This window comes from Hylobates moloch, unplaced genomic scaffold (assembly GCF_009828535.3).
Source record: "Hylobates moloch isolate HMO894 unplaced genomic scaffold, HMol_V3 SCAFFOLD_10, whole genome shotgun sequence".
Classification (NCBI taxonomy): Eukaryota; Metazoa; Chordata; class Mammalia; order Primates; family Hylobatidae; genus Hylobates; species Hylobates moloch.
This window is the reverse complement of record NW_026652285.1, coordinates 110,095,248-110,115,478: the sequence shown is the minus strand read 5'-3', so window position 1 is coordinate 110,115,478 and position 20,231 is coordinate 110,095,248. Positions and strand designations below refer to the sequence as shown.

Sequence of the window (20,231 nt, the reverse complement as noted above, 5' to 3'; positions counted from 1 at the left end):
CACCAGCCAGGTGAAAAGGCTGTTTGCCAGGGAACCCGGGGGCAGGTGCTGGGGCAGAGCAGACAGCAGCCAAGGGAGCACCTGGCCCTCTCAGGAGCAAACGCAGAGTCTCTGCCAGTCCCCGAGGTGGTCAGCCGCGGCCCCGCAGCTGCCCCCTGGCTCAGTGACCAGGAGCCCAGAAGTCAGGTCTGAAGCTGGAAATGCCCCCTCCTGTGGCCACCAATGCCCTCCTCTCTTGGAGAGCCCCTCCCTCTACTGGGCGCAGAGCCAGAACATGGTCCTCGGAGCCCTCCAGCACCAGGGATGGCCAGTGGTCCAGGCTCAGACCTCACTGCATGGGCTACCGAAGGCCCTGACCCCTACTCCAATGTCATGGGCCCAAGCACCTCCTCTATTCACACATCACACATGGGGCTCCATAGCCCAGAGTGCACAGGAAGCCCTTTGCATTCTGGGCCTTCTGCTGAGTAAGACCACCTTTGGATAAGGTCTTATTATCCCAATACTAAGCCCCACCATCGCCAGGGAGAAACCTCATCTGAGGCCAGAGGCCCGCCCTGGAGCCTCCAAGGCTGCTGGGTGGCCTTGGTGGCAGTAGTCACTACACCAACAATGAGGGCCATGGCATCTGTGTCCTGCAACTGCCACGTGGTGCTCTGGGCGCAGTGCCCACTTCATCCAGTCCTTACAACCACCTCAAGAATCAGGTGCTACTCTTGTCCCCATTTCACAGATGAAGATACTGAGCCTAGAGCGAGGATGTTACTTGCTCAGGGTCCCACAGTGAGTCAGGATCAGACACAGCCAAGGGCAAAAAGGAAAAACACTTCTAAAGAAGACATGAGTCCTTGGCCAGACCCCAACTGCACTAACAGCACAGGCTACAACCACGGCCTGCAGAGGCCCAGGCCGGCAGCCACCAGCTCCGGGGCCCTCAGCCGCTGAGCACCACTCTGACCTGCAAAGACAGAGCAGCCAGATGTGGGAAAGCCCAGTCCCTGCACCCGGCCCACCCCAGGCAGGTGAACAATAAATCCTGCCCCTTTGTAGAAGTCCAGGCTGCAGTGGGAGCAACGTCCAGGGGCAGCACTTTGCACGAATGAAAGCGGAAGTGTGGTGTCTGTGTCTCGCCTGGGAGCTTGGATGGGGTGGGGGCAGGCAGGGCTACCTGTAGGGGCCGTCTACAGAACCCCAGCCTCAGTTGAAGCCCCAGGCCCTGACCTGTATCCCTGATGCATTGAAACTGTGCTGCCCCTGCTCCCAGGGGTGCCCTACAACTGACCCACAGAGGACCCACCAACCCCAGCTGGGACCAAGACAAAAGGGCTCTACTGCCAACAGTGCTGAGTGGTGTAAAACAGAGGGCAGCCCCAGGGGCTTGCACCAGGCACAGGAGCCCTGTGAGGGCGGAGGCTGTTCACTGCCTCAAGCCCCCCAGTCCACTCCAGTGCCCGAGAGGGGCCTGGGCTCTGAGCCACTTGGTCAGCAGGGTGGCCCGCTCTGATGAAGCCGTGAATCTTGGGGACCAGCATCGCAGTTCCAAAAAGACAGGCAGTGAGGACCATGGGGAACATGCAGAGGCACAGGGTCTGTGTGAAGGTGGGGTGGGCTCCAGACCACATATCTCTGCCGTCACCCTTGCATTCAGGTGTGGCTCCTTCTTGCCCAGGAAACACCTGGAGCAGGAAGAGGCCAGGCTGTCTGCTGGACTGAGGGCGCTGGCAGGCTGGCAGGCTCCCTGGCAACTACCTAGGCAGAGCAAGATGCTGAGCAGCCTACGCTAGGGGCACCTGCCCGCCCCACTGCAGCCCCACTGGCTCTGCCTGGCCTGTTCCTTCCACGCCTATCTGCTGCTCTCGGCCCTAACATCACCAGAGACTGTCTGCATCTGACCTCACTCGGCCAGTACCACCAGGCTCCTCTCTGGAGGTATCCCCTAGGTCTCTGAATCTGCGTGCCAGGCCTCTCTGCATGGTGTCTTAAGTCAGCCTGCACCTCCCCTGGCCGCTGTCTCTGTCCTTGCTCTATCTGGCACATATCCACACCAACTTAGAGTGAAGTGTGGCTGGTGACTAATCCAGGAAAGTCCTGGTTTAAAAGGGTTCTTTAAGGAGGTCACATGGATGACTGGCACCCCTGTGTCCTGGCCTCAGCTGGTAGGCACAACCCAGCTGTTCCAGGGAGGAAGGCTCAGCCATGCTCAGCCGGGTGCTGTGGGGAACTGCAGGATTCAGAAGTGGCCTCAAGGCGCTCTGTGGCCCTGCTTTGAGGTCTCTGGGCTCAGACAACCCGGAACTGCTGACTATATGAAGCAGCCCTGGTGTGACACCATGGATACCTGCCATTTGCATTTTTTTTTTTTTTGGGAGACGGAGTCTCGCTCTGTTGCCTAGGCTGGAGTGCGGTGGCGCAATCACAGCTCACTGCAACCTCTGCCTCCCAGGTTCAAGCAATTCTCCTGCCTCAGCCTCCTGAGTAGCTGGGACTACAGGCACCCACCACCACTCCCAGCTAATTTTTTGTATTTAGTAGAGACAGGGTTTCACCGTGTTGCCCAGGCTGGTCTCGAACTCCTGAGCTCAGGGAATCCACCCACCTCAGCCTCCCAAAGTGCTGGATTACAGGTGTGAGCCACCGCGCCCAGCCACCATCTGCATCTTACATTTTATTCCACCCTGCGGATGGATTCAGGATCCAGCATGCTTTCTTGCCCCAGGAGACATCAGTGCCTCTGACAGCCAGCAGCAAACAGTGCTCGTGGAAAGACTGAGCCAAGCTCCATGCTGGCTACCAGTAAGGAAGCACCAGGCAGGGGGGGCAAGGGCAGCAGGGGCCTCATCACCATCAGGACACAGACAGGACCCACCTGGCCACTTCCATCAGGTGCCAGGTGGCCTGACCACTTCAGGGACCCCTCACCTGCGGGGCCTGGCCTTGCCCTCCAGGGGAAGCCCCTGAGGACCAGCCATCCATGAGCACTTCCCCATGAGAAGCTGCCCGAGGGGAAGGCCAGCCAGTCACTCCCTGGAGGGCCACCCTGGAGTTTCCGTGTCTCCGCCTCGCGCCCTGGGTGGTCTACTGTAAGTTTCACAAGCGGACAACAGCTCTCTGCTCTTGCTAGAACAAGGACTTCCTGAGAATCGCAGACACAGTCCCTCCCAAGTAAGAGGCCTAGGAGCAACCATAAACATCCCCAGTGAGCCCCTAAAGAGCACTCTCTGCTCTGCCTGCTCACAGGGCCCTGACCTCACGGGAACCACAAGGAGACCTGAGCCCATGACACCCAGTCCACTCAGGAGAAGCAGACACACTCGAGACACCGGAGTGAGCGGACACAACAGTCAGCAGACAAGACAGAGACCAGGAGGGAAAGGAGGAGGGGCTGAGCACAGAGGGTCTGACCCCGTGGCAGGACTCGTGGGACGTCAGGGAGCAAGCCCACCATTCCCCGCTCAGGCCACGGAAGCCTGGCCTGGAGCTGCCCCATGAAGCGAATGACTTGAGGTGAGATAGCAGAGTTAGGAGTGGAAGGAAGGTGTCTGCATGTAGTTATCATGAAGCCATGGATGGAATATCATAGCAGAGCGACTCACGGTGAGTTCACGCTGGAGACAGATGAGCTGCGAGATACAGTACCTCGAGCTTGCTTTACAAAACTGCACATGCAAAAAACAGAACAGACAGAAGTGAGAAAACCAGAGAGAGAGTTCTGAGAGAACCAGTGACACTGAGAGCCACGCCAGTGTAGGCGCAGGCTGCCATGTGCATCTGGACAGGAGGCCGTGGACGCGTCCGTCAGACGGGCACCAGCCGAGACCTCGGGGTGAAAGAGAAGTTGAGAACCAATTCCACACATGCAGAAAAGTGAGACTGAAGTGAGACAGCAAACCCTGTAATGCCTGGAAGACAGAAGCCATTAGCTCGGGGGCCCATCCATCACTCAGCACACACTATCCAGGACAGGCAGTAAGGCTGGGAAGACCCAACACCGATTTTCCTGCAGTTCCAAACAGCCCCCCGCACCCTGCAGTGGGAGGCTGACCGCACTGTCTCCCGGCCCTCGAGATGGGGCAGCGTAGACTAACAAAAGAGGCGAGGGTGCCCTTACACCCTGTGGCGGGAGGTTGACCACACTGTCTCTTGGCCCTCAAGATGGAGCAGCATAGGCTAACAAAGGAGGCGAGGGTGCCCTTTCTGGAGATGCTGCCTGGGCCCTGCTGCCAAACCCACCTGCCTTCCCGGTGAGCACCTAGACCCCACTCTGGTTCCAGCCCCAGGGCTCCCCAGGCTGCAACCCGGGCGCTTCCGGGCCACCAGGACAAATCAAGCTACACCCCACCCAACCCACCTTCCTTTTAGGTGCAGCTCCAGCCATTTCCAAGTGACTTTCAAAGGCTTTTCTAAAACCAACAGAAAGAAACCAAAGCTCCCTTTACAGCCATTTCCCTCCAATTAACTTCCCAGGGGAGGGCCAGGTGGGCTGCAGCCCCTCCTTCTCAAGGCCAAGGTCTCTGTGCCTTTGTGGGCAGTCAAACCAGCTTACTTGCCCACAGGCTCTGGATGCAAACAGGCATGTGTGTGTGAGAGGGTGTGTGAGTGTGACACTGTGTGAGTGTGTGAGACTGTGTGTGTGAATGTGTGAGATTGTGTGTGTATGTAATTGAGAGTGTGGGATGATTATAACTGAATGTGTGAGATTGTGAGTGTTGTGAGGGTGGGTCTGTGTGTCTGTGTGTCTGTGTGAGTCTGTGTGTATGATTCTTTGTGTGCTTCTGTGACTGTGTATCTGTGTGTCTATACCTGTGTATAAGTATGTATGTGAGTCTGTGTGCCTGTGCGTGTGCCTGCCTATATGTATTTGTGAGTATGTGTGTGTGTGTGTGAGTATCAGTGTTACTCTGCAGGCTGCCAGTGTTCAGAAATCCATGTGAGGATGAGGTTGACCCAGCAGAGAACCAGGAAGACATGTCCCTTTAAGCAGTGTCACCTGAGGCCCACCTTAGTGTCCCTTCAAGCAGCTGTCACCTGAGGCCCAGGATACGCACAGCACTGCATGCGACACACTAGGGCGCCCTTCTGAGGCAGGTTCTGGCACCGTCTGTGTCAAGCCAAACAGAGCATCACTGAGAGCCTCTCAAACACCAAGGAAACCCAAGTCCTCCCAGCACCCAGGGCACCAAGCCCGGCATTGGCCCCGCTCCGCAGACCATGCAGCACAGCTGTGGGGGGCAGGAGCAGGGTGAAGGGTACTCAAGGGCACTACTCTCGCCCTGCCCAGCAGCTCAAGGTGCTGGAAATGAGAGCAGGGCAGGAGGCAGTGCTGCTCGTCCCACCAGGAGAACAAGAAGCAGACGAGGACAGATGACAGACAGCTTTCAGCCCTCGGAGGTCTCAGCACAACACAGGCATGCAAACAGCAGCAGCAGGGCCAGGCCTCGCCAGGTGCAGGGCCCTCCTGGAAGGAAACCCCTCAAGGTTGACTCCTGCAGGGTCTCTTGTGGCGGAAATCAGACTGGCTGTCATGTCCAACCGGTGGGCTGAGGACATGCCACAGAGGATGAGGGCCCACAGCTGTACCCCAGGCAGGGACCATGGGGGCTGACACCTGGACGCCTCGGGCTAGCTTGGGCCGGCCGCCCCTTGCCACGTGTGAGGGCTGCAGCCTGCTTGAGTGGAGGATGCTGGCACCGGAGCTGACACCTGGCTCCAGACCCACCGTGAGGCAGAACACCTAGGGGTCCCCCGGGAGAAAAGAAGCTCTTTCCTCGCATAGGAATCAGGGTGGTGCTCAGGCCAACAGGTGGTGTCGATGTACCCTGTGCCCAAGGATGCCAGTCTACTGCCTTGTTTCTGCATAGCAGTGTCTCCAAACCAGGACAGGGCAGCAGATAAGGAAGAGTGTCTAGCCTCCTTTTCAGGCAGCCTGCCTCAAGCTCCATGACTGCCAGGGACCTGGCAGCCTCTTCTGCAAGGTCTCAGGCCAGATGGGAGTGGAGACCCTCCCATACCCCCAGGAGGAGGCAGGGCCGGCAGGCAGCAGGGGTCGAGGGACAAGTGCTCGCCTCCAGGAACAGCAGAGAAGGCAAGTCCTCAGGAGACCAACACGAGGCCTGTGCAAGGCCAGGGGCTGAACACACCACTCGCCCCCTCTACTGCAGACCACCCACCTGCAGAGCTCACACAGCCCTGGCAGCAACCCCCGGACCAAGTAACCAAACTAAGTGGACTAAATAACTAACGGACCAAATAACCGAATTGGCCAAGACAATGAAAGATCAAAATTAAACAACTGAGGACTGAGCCCTCAGCAGTCTTCTGTGTGATGGCCACCGTGTCCACAGCTGCCAAGTTCCCCTGCAGGCCCCTCTCATCCCTGCCTGAGTCCCCGGCGGGCTGCAGCCTCTTCTAGCGGCTTCTGCCCCAAAGACCAGCATTTTCTGCTAGGCTTAGAGATAGGCCCTCCGCAAACACCATCTTTCTGGTGTCCTCCAGGCAGGATCAGGGCTGGTATGGGTGTGCACACACTCAGCACATGCACTCACATACATGCTCACTGTGCAACTCTCAAGTGCACACACACGTACCCAGCACACTCATCCACATGCCAGCATGCTTACCCAGCAGTGCAGACATGTCACACACACATACCTAGCACACTCATCCACATGCCAGCATGCTTACCCAGCAGTGCAGACACACGTCACTACAGATGTACCTGTGGGTGCACCCGGCCCTGTGCTCCGTGTTCACAGCAGGGCGGGTGGCCGGCTGAAGAGCTGGGGCCTGCCCATCAGCACGGGGAATGGGAGGTGTGGGGGGTGGGCATGCAGCCAGACGGAGCTGGCGGCTCCAGAGCTAAATTCAGCTGGGCCTAGAGAACAACCTCCCAGTAGGGGCATCTCTGCACTCTTGTGGCCCACCCTGTGACCAGGCCATGGGCCAGACTTTCCTGCCTCCCTTCCCAGGGACTGACCTCCCCACAGCTCGGCTCAGTGCAGCCTTTGGCCCTGGGCTGGACACTTTGCCCAAACTCTAAAGCCCCTAACACCTCCAAATGTGCTTCTGTGGAATACAGTTTTCGCCAGAATAACTTCCTCTAACATCCATCCCAGTACCAAACACTTGCTGAGATATTTTTGGAAACTGCAGTAAGTCTCTCGGACTGCTCAGGTATCACCTAGAATCTCTTGGCTCATAAAATAAATTTCTGAAAAGCTGTGCATAAAATTAACTTACTGACTCCCTCCCCTAACTGATACACAGTTGCCTGGGGAGGGGCCCGGAGCCACCTTGAGGCCATCCAGGGAGTGAATATCATGGCATTGACAAGGCCCTGCTCATACTGAGAAAAAGCCCTGGAGCCCCTGGGCTCTCATCCCAGTTCCGAGGAGGGGCTGTGTCCTCACCGGCCAAGGCCGGGGCCCTCTGAGGAAGCCTCTGGAAGGGGTGCCCTGGGGAGGGCCCAGCCATGGGACCCTGCAGCAGCCCCACTGCCACCCCACAATCCGCTCCCAGGAGCCTTACGCAGCGATGGAGATGTTCGCGGCAGACATGGGGCTGACTTCGGCCACTTCTTTGGCCTTTTGCAGAGCAAGCTTCTGATTGGCTGCTTCTTCCATCTCCTCTTCATCCTGTTTGAGCAAAGAGAAATGTCCAGTTCCCCTCACAGTGCTATAGCCACTCTAACACCATCAGCTCTTCCTCCAAGGGCCTCAAAAAATACACAGTGCTGCTCTCTATCCAGTGGAGACAGGCAGCCAACCCCGGAGTGAATGTGGCCCCCAACGACCCGTTCCACAGGAGCTGTCTCTGGTGCTCTCCATGGCCTCCCCTTCTGTGTCTATGACTCAAAGGTAATGGTCGCTGGGATTCCTTCCTCAGTGCCCTCTTGCTTGTGCCGTCTCCCTGGAGGCGACGGCCTCACCTCTGTGCTATCCTGACCTTATTCTGAGCTCTAACCCAGGTACCCAGCCACTGCCTGGATATTTCCATTTGTTTGTTTTGTTTTTTGTTATTTTTTTGGGGGGGGGGGACATGGTCTTGCTCTGTCACCCAAGCTGGAGGGCAGTGGCGCAATCTCAGCTCACTGCAGCCTCAACCTCCTAGGCTTAAGTGATCCTCTCACCTCAGCCTCTCACGCAGCTGGGACTCCAAGCACGTGTCATCATGCCTGGCTAATTTTTTTTTATTTAATTTTTCTTGAACTCCCAGGCTCAAGTGACCCTCCCACCTCAGCTTCCCAAAGTGCTGGGAGTACAGGTGTGAGCTACCACGCCTGGCCTTCAGCTTGTCTGTACCATGGCACCTCAAACTTGCCCACTGAAATGCAAATCTGTCCCTTCTTTTGTCCCACCTGTCCCCCCAGGAGCATCTGTCACACTTGAGCAAAGCCAAGAGCAAGGGCAAGAGGCTCTGCACCCGTGGCTAAGTCCTGACCCAGCACTGCCCATAAGCACTGCTACCAGGAGGGTGTCCGGTGGGGCTACGCACCACCTTTGAGCTTTTCTACTTGGAGCCAGCAGACCATGTCTGTCCCCATGTCCCCAGCTGTGGCTGTGAGAAGCCTCTCCCTGTCTCCCCCACTCCTGGGTGACCACTTGCAGTGCCTGGCCCTCAACTTCACATGGCTCCTGCCCTCAGGGCTGGGCATGTGCCCATGTGCAGGCAGGTGCAGTTTCCTCTGCCCCCTCTGGCCCTGACCCTAAGTCACTAAACAAGACCAACGTGCTTGGCACCTGGGTTCCGGATCAATAGTTCTGGGCTGAGACCACAGGCCTCAGAATGGAAGCTATGACTTCCATGTCGTCCATCTGGACTGCTGGGGCCACCACTGTTTCCTCAAAATCCTGAAGCCCAGACCCACCTGGCTCCCCTGGGAGCTAGCATTCCCAATGTTCCCAAAATGTCCTTGAATCTGCTTTCGGGGCACAACATTGGCAAAAACTAAGTCCCTTGTTAGCTGCCTGCAAATTTCCCTCCACAGAGAAGAGACCTTCAAACTTCAAGCCCAGAGAGGAGGCAAAGCCAGACCCAGCGTGAAACACCCACACCCAGGTCCCTCCTCACGGATCCGGCTCCATCCAGCTTCCCACCCTCTGGGGCAGGGACTTTGCCAGTCACTCCAGGGAGTGTTCTAAAGTCCCCTGGAAGGTCTAAAACAAATTCAAGTTTATCCTCGCTTCAAAAAGTACATAGTGCTGTAATACTTTTGTGGGAGTATAACCTTTGGGGCTCTTGATCAGCCCAGAAAAATGCCCACAGCCAGACACAGACAGGCCCCCAGTGGCCCCGATTCTCAGAGAAGAAATTCCTAAATTAGGCCAGTTACACAAAAGGGGGCCGCCAATGAGGGTACACATATGTGGACACAGGGCCCCAAGGACATGGCTTCCTCCATGCATCCTCCTTCATGACAGAACTTAAAAGAGACAGTGGGGCCCCAGCGTTCCAGTGCAGCCCACCCAGGATAGCTAGGGCCCCGGGCTCCAAGGCAACCCCGGCACCAAGGAGAGCACTGTGGGGGCTTGAGCTCCCCCAACCCAAGCGGCCCAGCTGAAGACAGGAACGGACAGAAGCCAGAAACCAGCATGCCAGGGAGGAATCCGGGCCCCCAGGCATGGCCATGGCCCAGATCTGGAGGCGTGGGAGTAAGAAGGCTAAGCAGAAGCAAAGGGAGGCTCAGGCTGCAGCTGGCACACCACATGGACCACGCCCCTCCTGGAGAGCTGGGTTGGGGGTAGCAGGGGCACCTGCACAGCACTCACTCTTGGAGAAGCTCTGTGGCACACCTGCATCTCTGCTGCCCACGGACAGAAATCCTGAACCTGCCTCTCTTAGCCCCGGAACAGGGAAGGCATGGAGAGACACTGGACTGGAGTGACGGAACTGTGTCAGACCCCTAGACATGCACAGGTGCATGCAGACACCTGTCCAGGGATGGTGCACAGGCAGAAGAGGGCACACAGTGACACATACACGGTGACACGCAGGTACATGCTGACGTGCAGAGCATGCACGTGGGACGTTTGCAGCGTGGTTCACACCAAACCAGAAGGCAGCACCACCTCTACCAGGAGCTAAGGCTTGAGTCAACACACAAGCCTTCGACTGAGATGGCAGGTGGCCACACTACAAGTGTCCAGGGCTGAGGAAAGCATGACCAGGTGGGGGCTGTGTCATCCAGAGGGATATCACAGAGGGAGACATGTACAATCGCATCCCCCACCAAGCTCAGGGATGAGCTGAATATTAAAATGGCACCCGCTGGGCACTGCCTGAAGCAGCAGCTGTCCCACTGTGGCATAGCTGCGCTGGGACAGGGCCACCAGCTGCTCCTCCTGCTCAGGCCCCTCCTGCTCCCAGCACACCCTGCCGTTCAGGCCGTTCTTCCCGGTGCTGGCTTCTCTGAGAGCCTGCCTGTCCATCTGCCTTCAGGGTTCTGGCTCTCCCTGCATCCTTAGCTCCAGCCTCCAGCCCCTGAGTGACAGACCAGCCTCTGCCTGCCAGGACCCAAGGCAACGCTCCTGGACACGAGGCCCTAACCCAGGACCCAGACTCCTCCTGGCTGCATCCACATTCAAGTGACATGGGCTGACACCAGCCCCTCCCGGTCCCCACCTACCTTGGTCAGCTCTTGGGCGTTGGCCAGGTTGTCCACAGCGATGGCCAGAAAGACATTCAGCAGAGTGTCTGGTTGGGTCCAGCTGAGGAGGGGAACGTCTGTCCCACATGGCCCCACAGTCACACTGCAGCTTCCCCCATCTCCCCAGATCCCAACCAGCCTCCAGCCTCCTTCCCTTGGCACCTACCAGCTCCCCCAGGCCCCATCCCCAGACGCACTCCAGCCCAGCCACTAGGCCCTCCAGCCCCCTGTTCCCTCCTCACCTCCAGCCTCTCTGCCAATCCCTCCTTTGCTCAGCCTCCCACCACCCAGCCTCCCCTAATGCCCACCTGAGCCTCTTCCCCCAACCCAGCTCTTTAGGGCTGACTGTGCAGGCGCAAAGCTCAGAGGCTGTGCTGCAGCCATCTGCCTCTGCCTCCTAACAAGGGCCCATGGTCTGCCTGCTGTGCTCCCAACTCCCCAAGCCCCGGCCAGTACAAGAAGCCTCCCCACAAACAGCTCCTACTCCACAGGCTCCAGGTGGGGCTCCACTGCCTTCTGGGTCCTGTGAGCAGAGACCACCTCAGACAAACCACAAGCTTGCAAATCCACCTGTGGCCAGCACATGCTGGGTCCCAAGCTCTAGGCCCACAGATGCCGCCTAGTGCTACCTTCCCCTCCTTTCCATTTCCTTTTCCCACATGGTGTCCTGGGGCCTCTTCCTTGCGGCATCCCCCATCCAGATCGCAAGACTCACGTCAGGCCATGGAGACGGGAGATGGCATGATCTGGTTCCTGGGACTGCACCTTGCCTCAACTGACCTCCCAGGAGCCCAGTGTGAGGTGCTGCCCCACCTTTTAGAAATGAAGAAACCAAGGCCCAGAGGGAAGCACCTGCCACAGGTCCCAGCACAGGCACCACCTGGGGTGTGCGGCCTCCTCCTTGGAGGTCCTTGTCCTGTCACGGTGTTTTTCTTTGCAAAAGGAACTCTTCACCCATCACTGGAAGCTGCCTTTTCCTGAACGCTCACCTCCCTGCCCCTGCATGGTTTCCCAGAACCACCCTGACATAGTCAGGACCCCGGCTGTGACTTGGATCTGCCCCTCCAGACCCTGGCCATTGGAGGTGCCCTCCTGGCCATTTTATCACTCCAGGTTTCTCAGCCCGGGCCCTGCTGGCATTTGGGGCTGGGCAATCCTCTATGGGATGGCAGGCAGCACCCCTGGTCTCTGTCCACTTGAGGCCATCAGCCCCTCCCCATCAGTGCTGACAACCAAAAGTGACTCAGATGCTGCCAAATGCGCCACAGCATCTGTGGCAAGAGGAAGTTGCCTCCGTTAGAACCCTGCACTCCACGTGATCGAGCCCGTTTCACCACAGGCCTGTGACTCACCCCTGCCCAGGCTACAGCCACTCTCCCTGTGGTACTGGCCTCTGCCAGGCCGAGTAGCAGCTGGCTCTGTATGAGGCCAACAGCAGTGACCCTGGCAGGTCAGGTCCCTCTCTGGCTGGACAGGTGCCCCCTCCCTGGGGGTCAAGGGAGCGCATACCCCAGGCCAGAGCCTCACAGGCGAGTCCACGCAGAGCTCCAGCAGAGCCCACAGGGCAGGACACTGAGGCCAGGCTGACACCTCCAGGCACCAGCCACAGTCACTGACACCCTCAGAGGCCTTTCCATGCCCAGAAAGCAGGACCAAGGGCCATGCCCCTTGGGATCCAGCAGGAGTGATGCTGAGTGGACAGGGAGGGGGATGCTCGTGGCCAGCATGCCTGGCCTGAGTGTCAGGGTCAGACTCAGCTGTGGCGAACCACTGGCCACTGCTCTGTCTTGAGGCAAAGGCACCTCCTTCTGGACACCGGCTGTCCTGTCTGAGGCCTCTGTCCCTCTCTGACAACGGTGGCTGCCTTTCTTTGGTGCCTCCAGTGCCAGCCCCAGGGCCACCCATCTCCAAAGCAGACACTGCCCCCTCAGGCTCTCTGGAGCCCCTCCTAGGCTCACACTCAGCTTTCCAGGAAGGCTGGATCCCCCACTCTGGGGACCAAGACCTGAGCTGCAGCCTAAGGACCACCCCATGACTAACAAGGCTGAGAGAGGGAGCCCCTGCTGGGCCAGCCTAGGAGAGGCGGAGCAAGGAATGAGGAGCCAGGGAGACGGAGACAGGAAAGAAGGTGAAGTCCGCAAGGGCACTGATGGCACCGGCACCAGTGAGGCAGACACGAGGACAGACAGACGGGGTGGAATGGCCGTCATGTGTGAGAAGGTCGGGGGAGAAGCAGAGCTAGGAGGTCGACTGTGAGACATTGTCTCCAGCTCCTTGGGGCCCTGTGGGGTGTTCTGTCACAGCAGTTCTCAAAGTAGGGTCCCCAGCCCAGAAACATGGGCTCCCACTGCAGCCTGTGAGAATGCACATTCTCAGGCCCCAGCCCAGCCCCACTGCCTCTGACACCCTGGGCTAGGGCTGGAATCCAGGCTTACCATCCCTCAGGGGACTGTGATGCCCAGATGAGTTTGAGAACCAAAGACACTTCTCCCAGGCCTGAACTTCCCACCTCAGCTACAGGGGGGACCCACACTCACACTGCCTGTCATAGCCCTCACCCTCGCCTATACCACAAACACTGTAGTTCTCCCTCCAGATCTTCCTTGGCCCCAGCCCTGTCCCTATCATGGCCCCTGGCTGAGGCAGAGCTCACCACCGGCGGCTGGGCTCACCCTGACCCCACAGACTCACCCTCTGACTCAAGGTCCTGAAACAGCCCAACTGACAGCCTCCACAGAAAACCTTTCCTTACATTTCTCTGCAAAAGGGATGGTATCAGCAGGGGGAAGGGCTCCTTTTTAAAGCCCAGTGCCAAAATCTAAGTACGCAATTAAATCAAAGTGAAAACAAAAACCCACCTGCCCAGAGCGTGAGGCTCCCCGACTGCTGCTCAGAGTCCGTCCTGAGCCTGCTGCTGGCCACACCCACCCCCACCTCTGGATACCCCCACACGCAGCAGCTCATGCTCCCTCAAGCTGAATCCCAAAGCCTCCAGACCCCTGCGCTCCGGCCACCTGCAGAATGTTCTCCATCTGCACTCAACTCTGAGAATGCACCTCTCACATCCATGGCCCCCAGTCCTCCTGGAGGGATCCACGTGGCGGCCATGGGGAAGAGGAGGGCCAAGCACTGACCACCCTCTGCCCCAGCCCCACAGAAGGATACAGTTTCCGAACAGCGTCAGGACAATGAAGTAAAAGGATGAAAACATGCCTTTGCTGACGCCGCCTTGCGATTCGATCCCGTGATACATCACTGCATTCCAGTCCTCTCCCGTCAGGATCTGCCAGGATGGAGAGAACACAGGGCAAGCCCCCGTGGCTGCCTTCCCCACACACACGCACCCCCACCCACGAGTGCATGTGCACCGCCACGTCCACGCACACTGCCACGTCCACCCACGCACATCCAGGTCTTTAGATGATGCTGTCTCCGAAGGTCTGGGCATCCCAGGGTCCTCCAGAAAAGCTTCCAGAAGGACATGGCTGCAGAACTGGGTCTTAGAAGACTAACATGCTCTAGGTTTTCAGCCAGAAATGAAAAGGGAGCTCCCAACGGGAGAAGAAGGTGGGCAGAGCCGAGGAGGGCAGCAGTGAGCTCAGGCATAGAGAGACTAAGCAGCGCCATCCACGTCACTGCAGTTAAGGAAGCCAAGGTTCACAGGGGACTGAGCTGCACATGGCCACCCAGCAGAAGCAGAGCCTTATGCTCTCAGTTCTTGCCACTCCACTTGGTGGGTCCAGCCTCATTGCCCGGCTAAATGCAACCCTTGTCCTAGTAGCCATGTCTCTTTTCTACTTTTATTTTTGGAAACATACAAGAAAATAAAATAATAAACACTCATGTGTCCCCCACCCAAAATGGAAATTTTGCCCCATGTGCAAAGGTCCCCCTCCCCAAGACCAACTCCAACCAGGGATCTGACACAGATCCAAGATCCAAGTCTTTTTTCTTTTTTCACTTTCTATTTATTTGTGGGTGTTTTTAAATTTTCCTTTTTTTTTTTTTTTTGACATGAAGTCTTACTCTGTCGTCCAGGCTGGAGTGCAGTGGCGCGATCTTGGCTCACAGCAAGCTCTGCCTCCCGGGTTCACGCCATTCTCCTCCCTCAGCCTCCCAAGCAGCTGGGATTACAGGCACCCGCCACCTTGCCTGGCTAATTTTTTGTATTTTTAGTAGAGACGGGGTTTCACCGTGTTAGCCAGGATGGTCTCGATCTCCTGACCTCGTGATCCGCCCACCTCGGCCTCCCAAAGTGCTGGGATTACAGGCGTGAGCCACTGCACCGGGCCGTTTTTTAATTTTTTTAATCGATACATAGTATTTCTACATATTTTAGGGTACTTGTGGTATTTTGACACATGCATACAATGTGTAATGATCAAATAGGGTATTCAGCATATCCATCACCTCAAACATTTAGCATTGTGTTGGGAACATCTCAAACCTTTTCTTCTGATTATTTTGAAATAGACAATATATTATTGTTAGTTATAGTCACCCTACCATGCTATCAAACACTTGGACTCGCTCCTTCTATCTAACTGTGTTTGTACCCCTTAACCAGCCTCTCTTCATCCCCTCTTCCCACAGCCTTCCCACCTTCTGGTAGCCATCATTCTAACCTCTACCTCCAGATCAGCTTTTTTGCTCTCAGATCTGAGTCAGAACATGTGAAGTTTGTCTTTCTGTGCCTGGCTTATTTCACTTAACTTAGTGACATCCACTTCCATCCATGTTGCTGCAAATGACAGGATTTCATTCTTTTTGTGGCTGAATAGTGTTCTGTTATATATATACACCGTATTTTCTGTATCCTTTCATCTGTTGACAAGCACTTAGGCTGATCCCTTATCTTTGCTACTGTGAATAGTGCTGCCATAAGCATGAGGAGGCAGGCACCGCTTCCATGTTCCAACTTCCTTTCCTTTGGATAAACAGCCAGCAGTGGGATTTTTGTGGTATGGCTCCTCTTGAGGAGCCTCCATACTGTTTCCCAGAGTGGCTGGACTAATTTACATTCCCATCAACAGTGTGGGAGAGTTTCCTTCTCTCTATATCCTTGCCAGCATTTGTTAATTTTGTCTTTGATGATAGCCATCCCAAATGGGTGAGATGATACCTCACTGTGGTTTGGATTTGTCTTTGCCTGATGATTAGTGATGTTGAGTATTTTTTCATACATCTGTTGGCCATTTGTATGTCTTCTTTTGAGAAATGTCTATTCAGAGCCTTTGCCCACTTTTAAGTGTGATTATTTGTTTTTTTTTTGCTGTTGAGTTGTTTGAGTTCCTTGTATACTGTGGATAGTAGTCCCTTGTTGGATGAATGGATCCAAGTCTTTAGGGTTCCACTACACATCACACACATACATGTATGTATAAACAGAATACTGCATATGTGCTAAACATGCACAGGAAGGTACCAGACTACACATCATTCTTCAACTTGCTGTTTTCATTCAACAATACAGCTTTGAGGTTTCTCCACTCTTTTTTTTTTTTTTTTTTTTTTTTTTCTGAGACAGGGTCTTGTTCTCCAGGCTGGAGTGCAGTGGTGTGATCTTGGCTCACTGCAACCTCTGCCTTCTGGGCCCAATCAATCCTCACACCTCAGCCTCCCGAGTAGCTGGGTCCACAGGCAGGTGCCACCATGCCCAGCTAATTTTTTGTATTTTTTTAGTAGAGATGGGGTTTTGCCATGTTGCCCAGGCTGGTCTTGAACCCCTGGGCTCAAGCAATCAGCCCCCCTCAGCCTCCCGCAGTGCTGAGATTACAGGCGTGAGCCACCGCACCCGGCTCTCCATGTTGATACATATAAATCTACATATTCGTGTAAACCATCACACGGTTTTCCTTCCATTTACCCATTTTCCTTCTCACAGGTACTTTTAGTGGCTTCCGGGTTTTTGCTGCCGTGTCCCCTTGTGCACATGTGAAGTTTCTCTAGAACTGAAGCTGCCAGATATGTAGGCTATGCACACCTTCGCAGACTTCACTAGATGTTTCCAAAATGGTTATCCCAAATCATATTCCCGCCAGCAGCAGAGGATGGTTCTGTATCACATCCTCACACCACCCATGGCACTGTCACGCCCTTTGATAGTTCCCAATCTGATAAAGGTGAAAGGGCTTAAAAGCACTGGCCAGGCGTGGTGGCTCACGTCTGTAGTCCCAGCGCTTTGGGAGGCCACGGTGGGAGGATCACTTGACCCCGGGAGTTCAACACCAGCCTGGGCGACATAGTGGGACCCCATTTCTACAAAAAAAAAAAAAAAAGGCAAGCCAGTGAGTTTGAACATTTCTCCTGCCCAGGGGCCCTTAGATCTCTTCTGTGACCTGCCTTTCAACCCCTCCGGCTCCTGTTTCTGATGACTCATCTTTTTCTTACTGACTTTTGAGACTTCCTTATGTATTCTTGTAGATACTAATACTCTATTTGCATTATCTATTGTAAATATCTTTAGTCTCCTGTTTGCTTTTATTTTTGTATTTAAAAAGTTTAATGTAATTAAATATCAGTCTTATCAGTCTGTTCCTTTATGTTTTCTGCTTTTTGCATCTTAAGAAATTCCTCTCCATCCAAGGTCATAAAGATGTTTTCACTACACACACACACGGCCAGGAGTGGTGGCTCACACCTGTAATCCCAACACTTTGGAGATAGAGACCAGCCTGGGCAACATAGAGAGACCCTGTCTACAAAAAAATTTTTTTAATGAGCTAGGTGTGGTAGTGCACACCTGTAGTCCCAGCTACTCAGAAGGCTGAGGCGGGAGGACCACTTGAGCCAGCTGTGTGAGCTATGATCATGCCACTGTACTCCAGCCTTGGCAATAGAGCAAGACCCCATCTCCATTTAAAAAAAAAAGAAATTTGGAGATGGGGTGTTGCTCTATTGCCAAGGCTGGAGTGCAGTGGCACAATCGCAAGACCCCATTTCCATTAAAAAAAAGAAATGTGGGCCAGGTGCAGTGGCTCATGTTTGTAATCCCAGCACTTTGGGAGGCCAAGGTGGACGGATCACAAGGTCAGGAGTTCAAGACCAGCCTGGCCAACACAGTGAAACCCTGTCTACTAAAAATACAAAAATTAGCTGGGCATGGTGGCAGGTCCCTGTAATCCCAGCTATTCGGGAGGCTGAGGCAGGAAAATCACTTGAACCTGGGAGGCAGAGGTTACAGTGAACCAAGATCGCACCACTGCACTCTAGCCTGGGCAACAGAGCTAGATTCCATTTCAAAAAAGAATAGAAAAGAAAAGAAATTCCTCTCCATCCAAGATCATAAAGATATTTTCATAATATATATTTTTCTTTCTTTTCTTCTAAAGATTGGGTCTTGCTCTGTTGCCCAGGCTGCAGTGGCACGATCCTAGCTCATTATAACCTCAAACTCCTGGCCTCAAGTAATTCTCCTGTCCCAGGCTCCCACGTAGCTGGGACGGCAGGGGTGCACCATCAGCTATTTTTTTTTTTTTTTTTTTGAATATGGGCTCTCATTATGTTGCCCAGGCTGATCTTGAACTTAAGAGCCTCAAGCAATACTCCCACTTCAGCCTCCCAAAGCACTGGGATTACAGACATGAGCCACCATGCCTGGCCTCTTACTCTTTAAATCATCTTTAAATCATTTTCAAGTTTGATTTTTTACATTTAGGTTTCTAATCCACTGAAGTTTTGTGTATGCATGGAGATGATCATCCAATTTTTTTTAATATGGAAAGCCAATTTTCCCAGACCCAAATTTTTGAATAGTCCATCCTTCCTCCATTGATTTCCAATGACATCTTTCTCATATAACCAACTTTCTATATATATTTGGAATGTTTCCAGGTTCTCTGGTCTGTTCTTTTGATATTCCATTTTTACATATACTGCACTATTTTCATTACCACAGCTTTATAAAGTCATGATATATGGTAGGACAAATTTCTTCTTCCTGAATTGTCTTTTCTTGGACTTTTACTCTTCCATATAATCAATATGCTGAATTCCAAGAACAGTCCCATTGGAATTTGGATCAGGATTGCACTGATTCATAAATTAAATTGGGGAGAACTGACACCTTCACCATTTTAAGGCTTCCCACTTATAAACATCTCTCTGCACACATTCAGCTCCTTAAGGCCTTGAATGACATTTTGTAATTACTGCAACAAAAGTCTTGCATAATTTTAGTTAGATTTATTTCTGGGTACCTGGAAGTTTTGTTACTACTGTGAATGAGACCTTTCTTTTAAATTGAATTTTCTAATTGAATAATGTCATTATATAGAAAAGCTATATTTTTGTACATGTATCCTATGTTCAGCAATATTGATGAATTTTCTTATTATATCTATTATCTAGGATTTTCTATAGTAAATAATCACATTTGCAAATAATAATAGTTTTTTTTATATCCCTTTCCTGTCTTTTTACTTCTTTTTTCTTACTACATTAGCTTCGACTGATTGAATAGTAGGCATCCTTATTTTTCTTTTAACAATACTTCTAATCTTTTACTATTATCTATGATCCTTGCTATGGTCTCTTTTAAATAACAGGATTATTGGGATATAATTCGCCCATTTAAAGGGTATACAATAGTTTTTAGTATATTCACAAATATGTGTCACCACTATCACAGTCTATTTTAGAACATTTTCATCCCTTCAAAAAAAGAAACTCATACCCATTAGCTATCACCCATCCTGGTTGTAGGGTTTTTGTAAATACTCTTTACCAGATTTTTTTAAACTCCTGTCAATTCTCAGTATGACTTTTTTTATCGTGAATTAAAGTTGATTTTTATCAATGTTTCACTTTTCTGCATCTATGACACATGTTCTCTTTTAACCTGTAGAGATTAGGAATTATACTGACAATTTCTTGTATTATTTGTATTTCTTGTATTACTAGAATGAACACAGTTTAGCTATGAGGTTCTTTTTTAATATATGCAGCTGATTTGATTTTTTAATAGATTTTAGATTATTTGCAGACATTTGTGGTGCAGATAAAAAAAACACCAAAATAACAAGACTGTAAATAGCATATTTTTAAGGAGACATATGAAGTAGATAATTGTATAGCAAGACTGACCAAGGGAAAAAAAGCACAAATAAAAATTGTAACACAAAAGGGGGGTCATAACATAGGAAAAAGAGATTTTTTTAATTACAGAAGAATATTATGGCAGCTTTATGTCATGAGATTTGAATGAATCTACTTTCACTGGGGAGACATTAGCATGCCTGCCATGTTGGGCGATATTCAGGTGCTTAGGATGGTCAGTGGATAAAACAAAGACCCTGCCCCATGGAGCTTGCGTTCTGGTCTGCATTTTGTCTTAAATTGTCCTTGCATGGCTTTGGTGTCAAGGTTGTACTAGCCTCATGAAATGATTTCATCCCTTCTCTGAAATTGTTTGAGTCAAATAGTTATTATTTCTTCTTGAAAGGCTTGGTGAAACTCGCCTTATAATGACTGGGCCCCAGGCAGGAGGCAGAAAGATAAGAAGAGAACTTTGACTATCAGTTAAATTTATTTTATAGTTATGAAATGTCCAGGTTTTCAAAATTTCTTCTTGAGCTAATTTAATCCACTT

The 20,231-nt window shown here is 52.9% G+C and overlaps 1 protein-coding gene across 23 annotated transcripts in view; it reads right to left on the bottom strand.

Moving 5' to 3' along the window:
- CACNA1B (calcium voltage-gated channel subunit alpha1 B) overlaps positions 1-20,231 on the bottom strand; it is a 244,247-nt gene that overhangs the window by 99,329 nt on the left and 124,687 nt on the right. For 18 of the 23 annotated variants that reach the window (XR_009215330.1, XR_009215331.1, XR_009215329.1 and 15 more), the window contains 4 exons: positions 13,808-13,925; positions 10,622-10,689; positions 7,525-7,631; positions 3,594-3,656 (listed from right to left, as the gene is read on the bottom strand). Coding sequence is in view for 19 of the 23 variants with exons in the window: in XM_058445703.1 (XP_058301686.1) it covers positions 3,594-3,656; positions 7,525-7,631; positions 10,622-10,689; positions 13,808-13,925 (356 nt within the window). In the remaining 4 variants the exon portion in view is untranslated. The remainder of the gene's footprint in view (positions 1-3,593; positions 3,657-7,524; positions 7,632-10,621; positions 10,690-13,807; positions 13,926-20,231) is intronic. The other 5 variants (XM_058445709.1, XM_058445712.1, XM_058445711.1 and 2 more) reach the window with 1 other exon arrangement.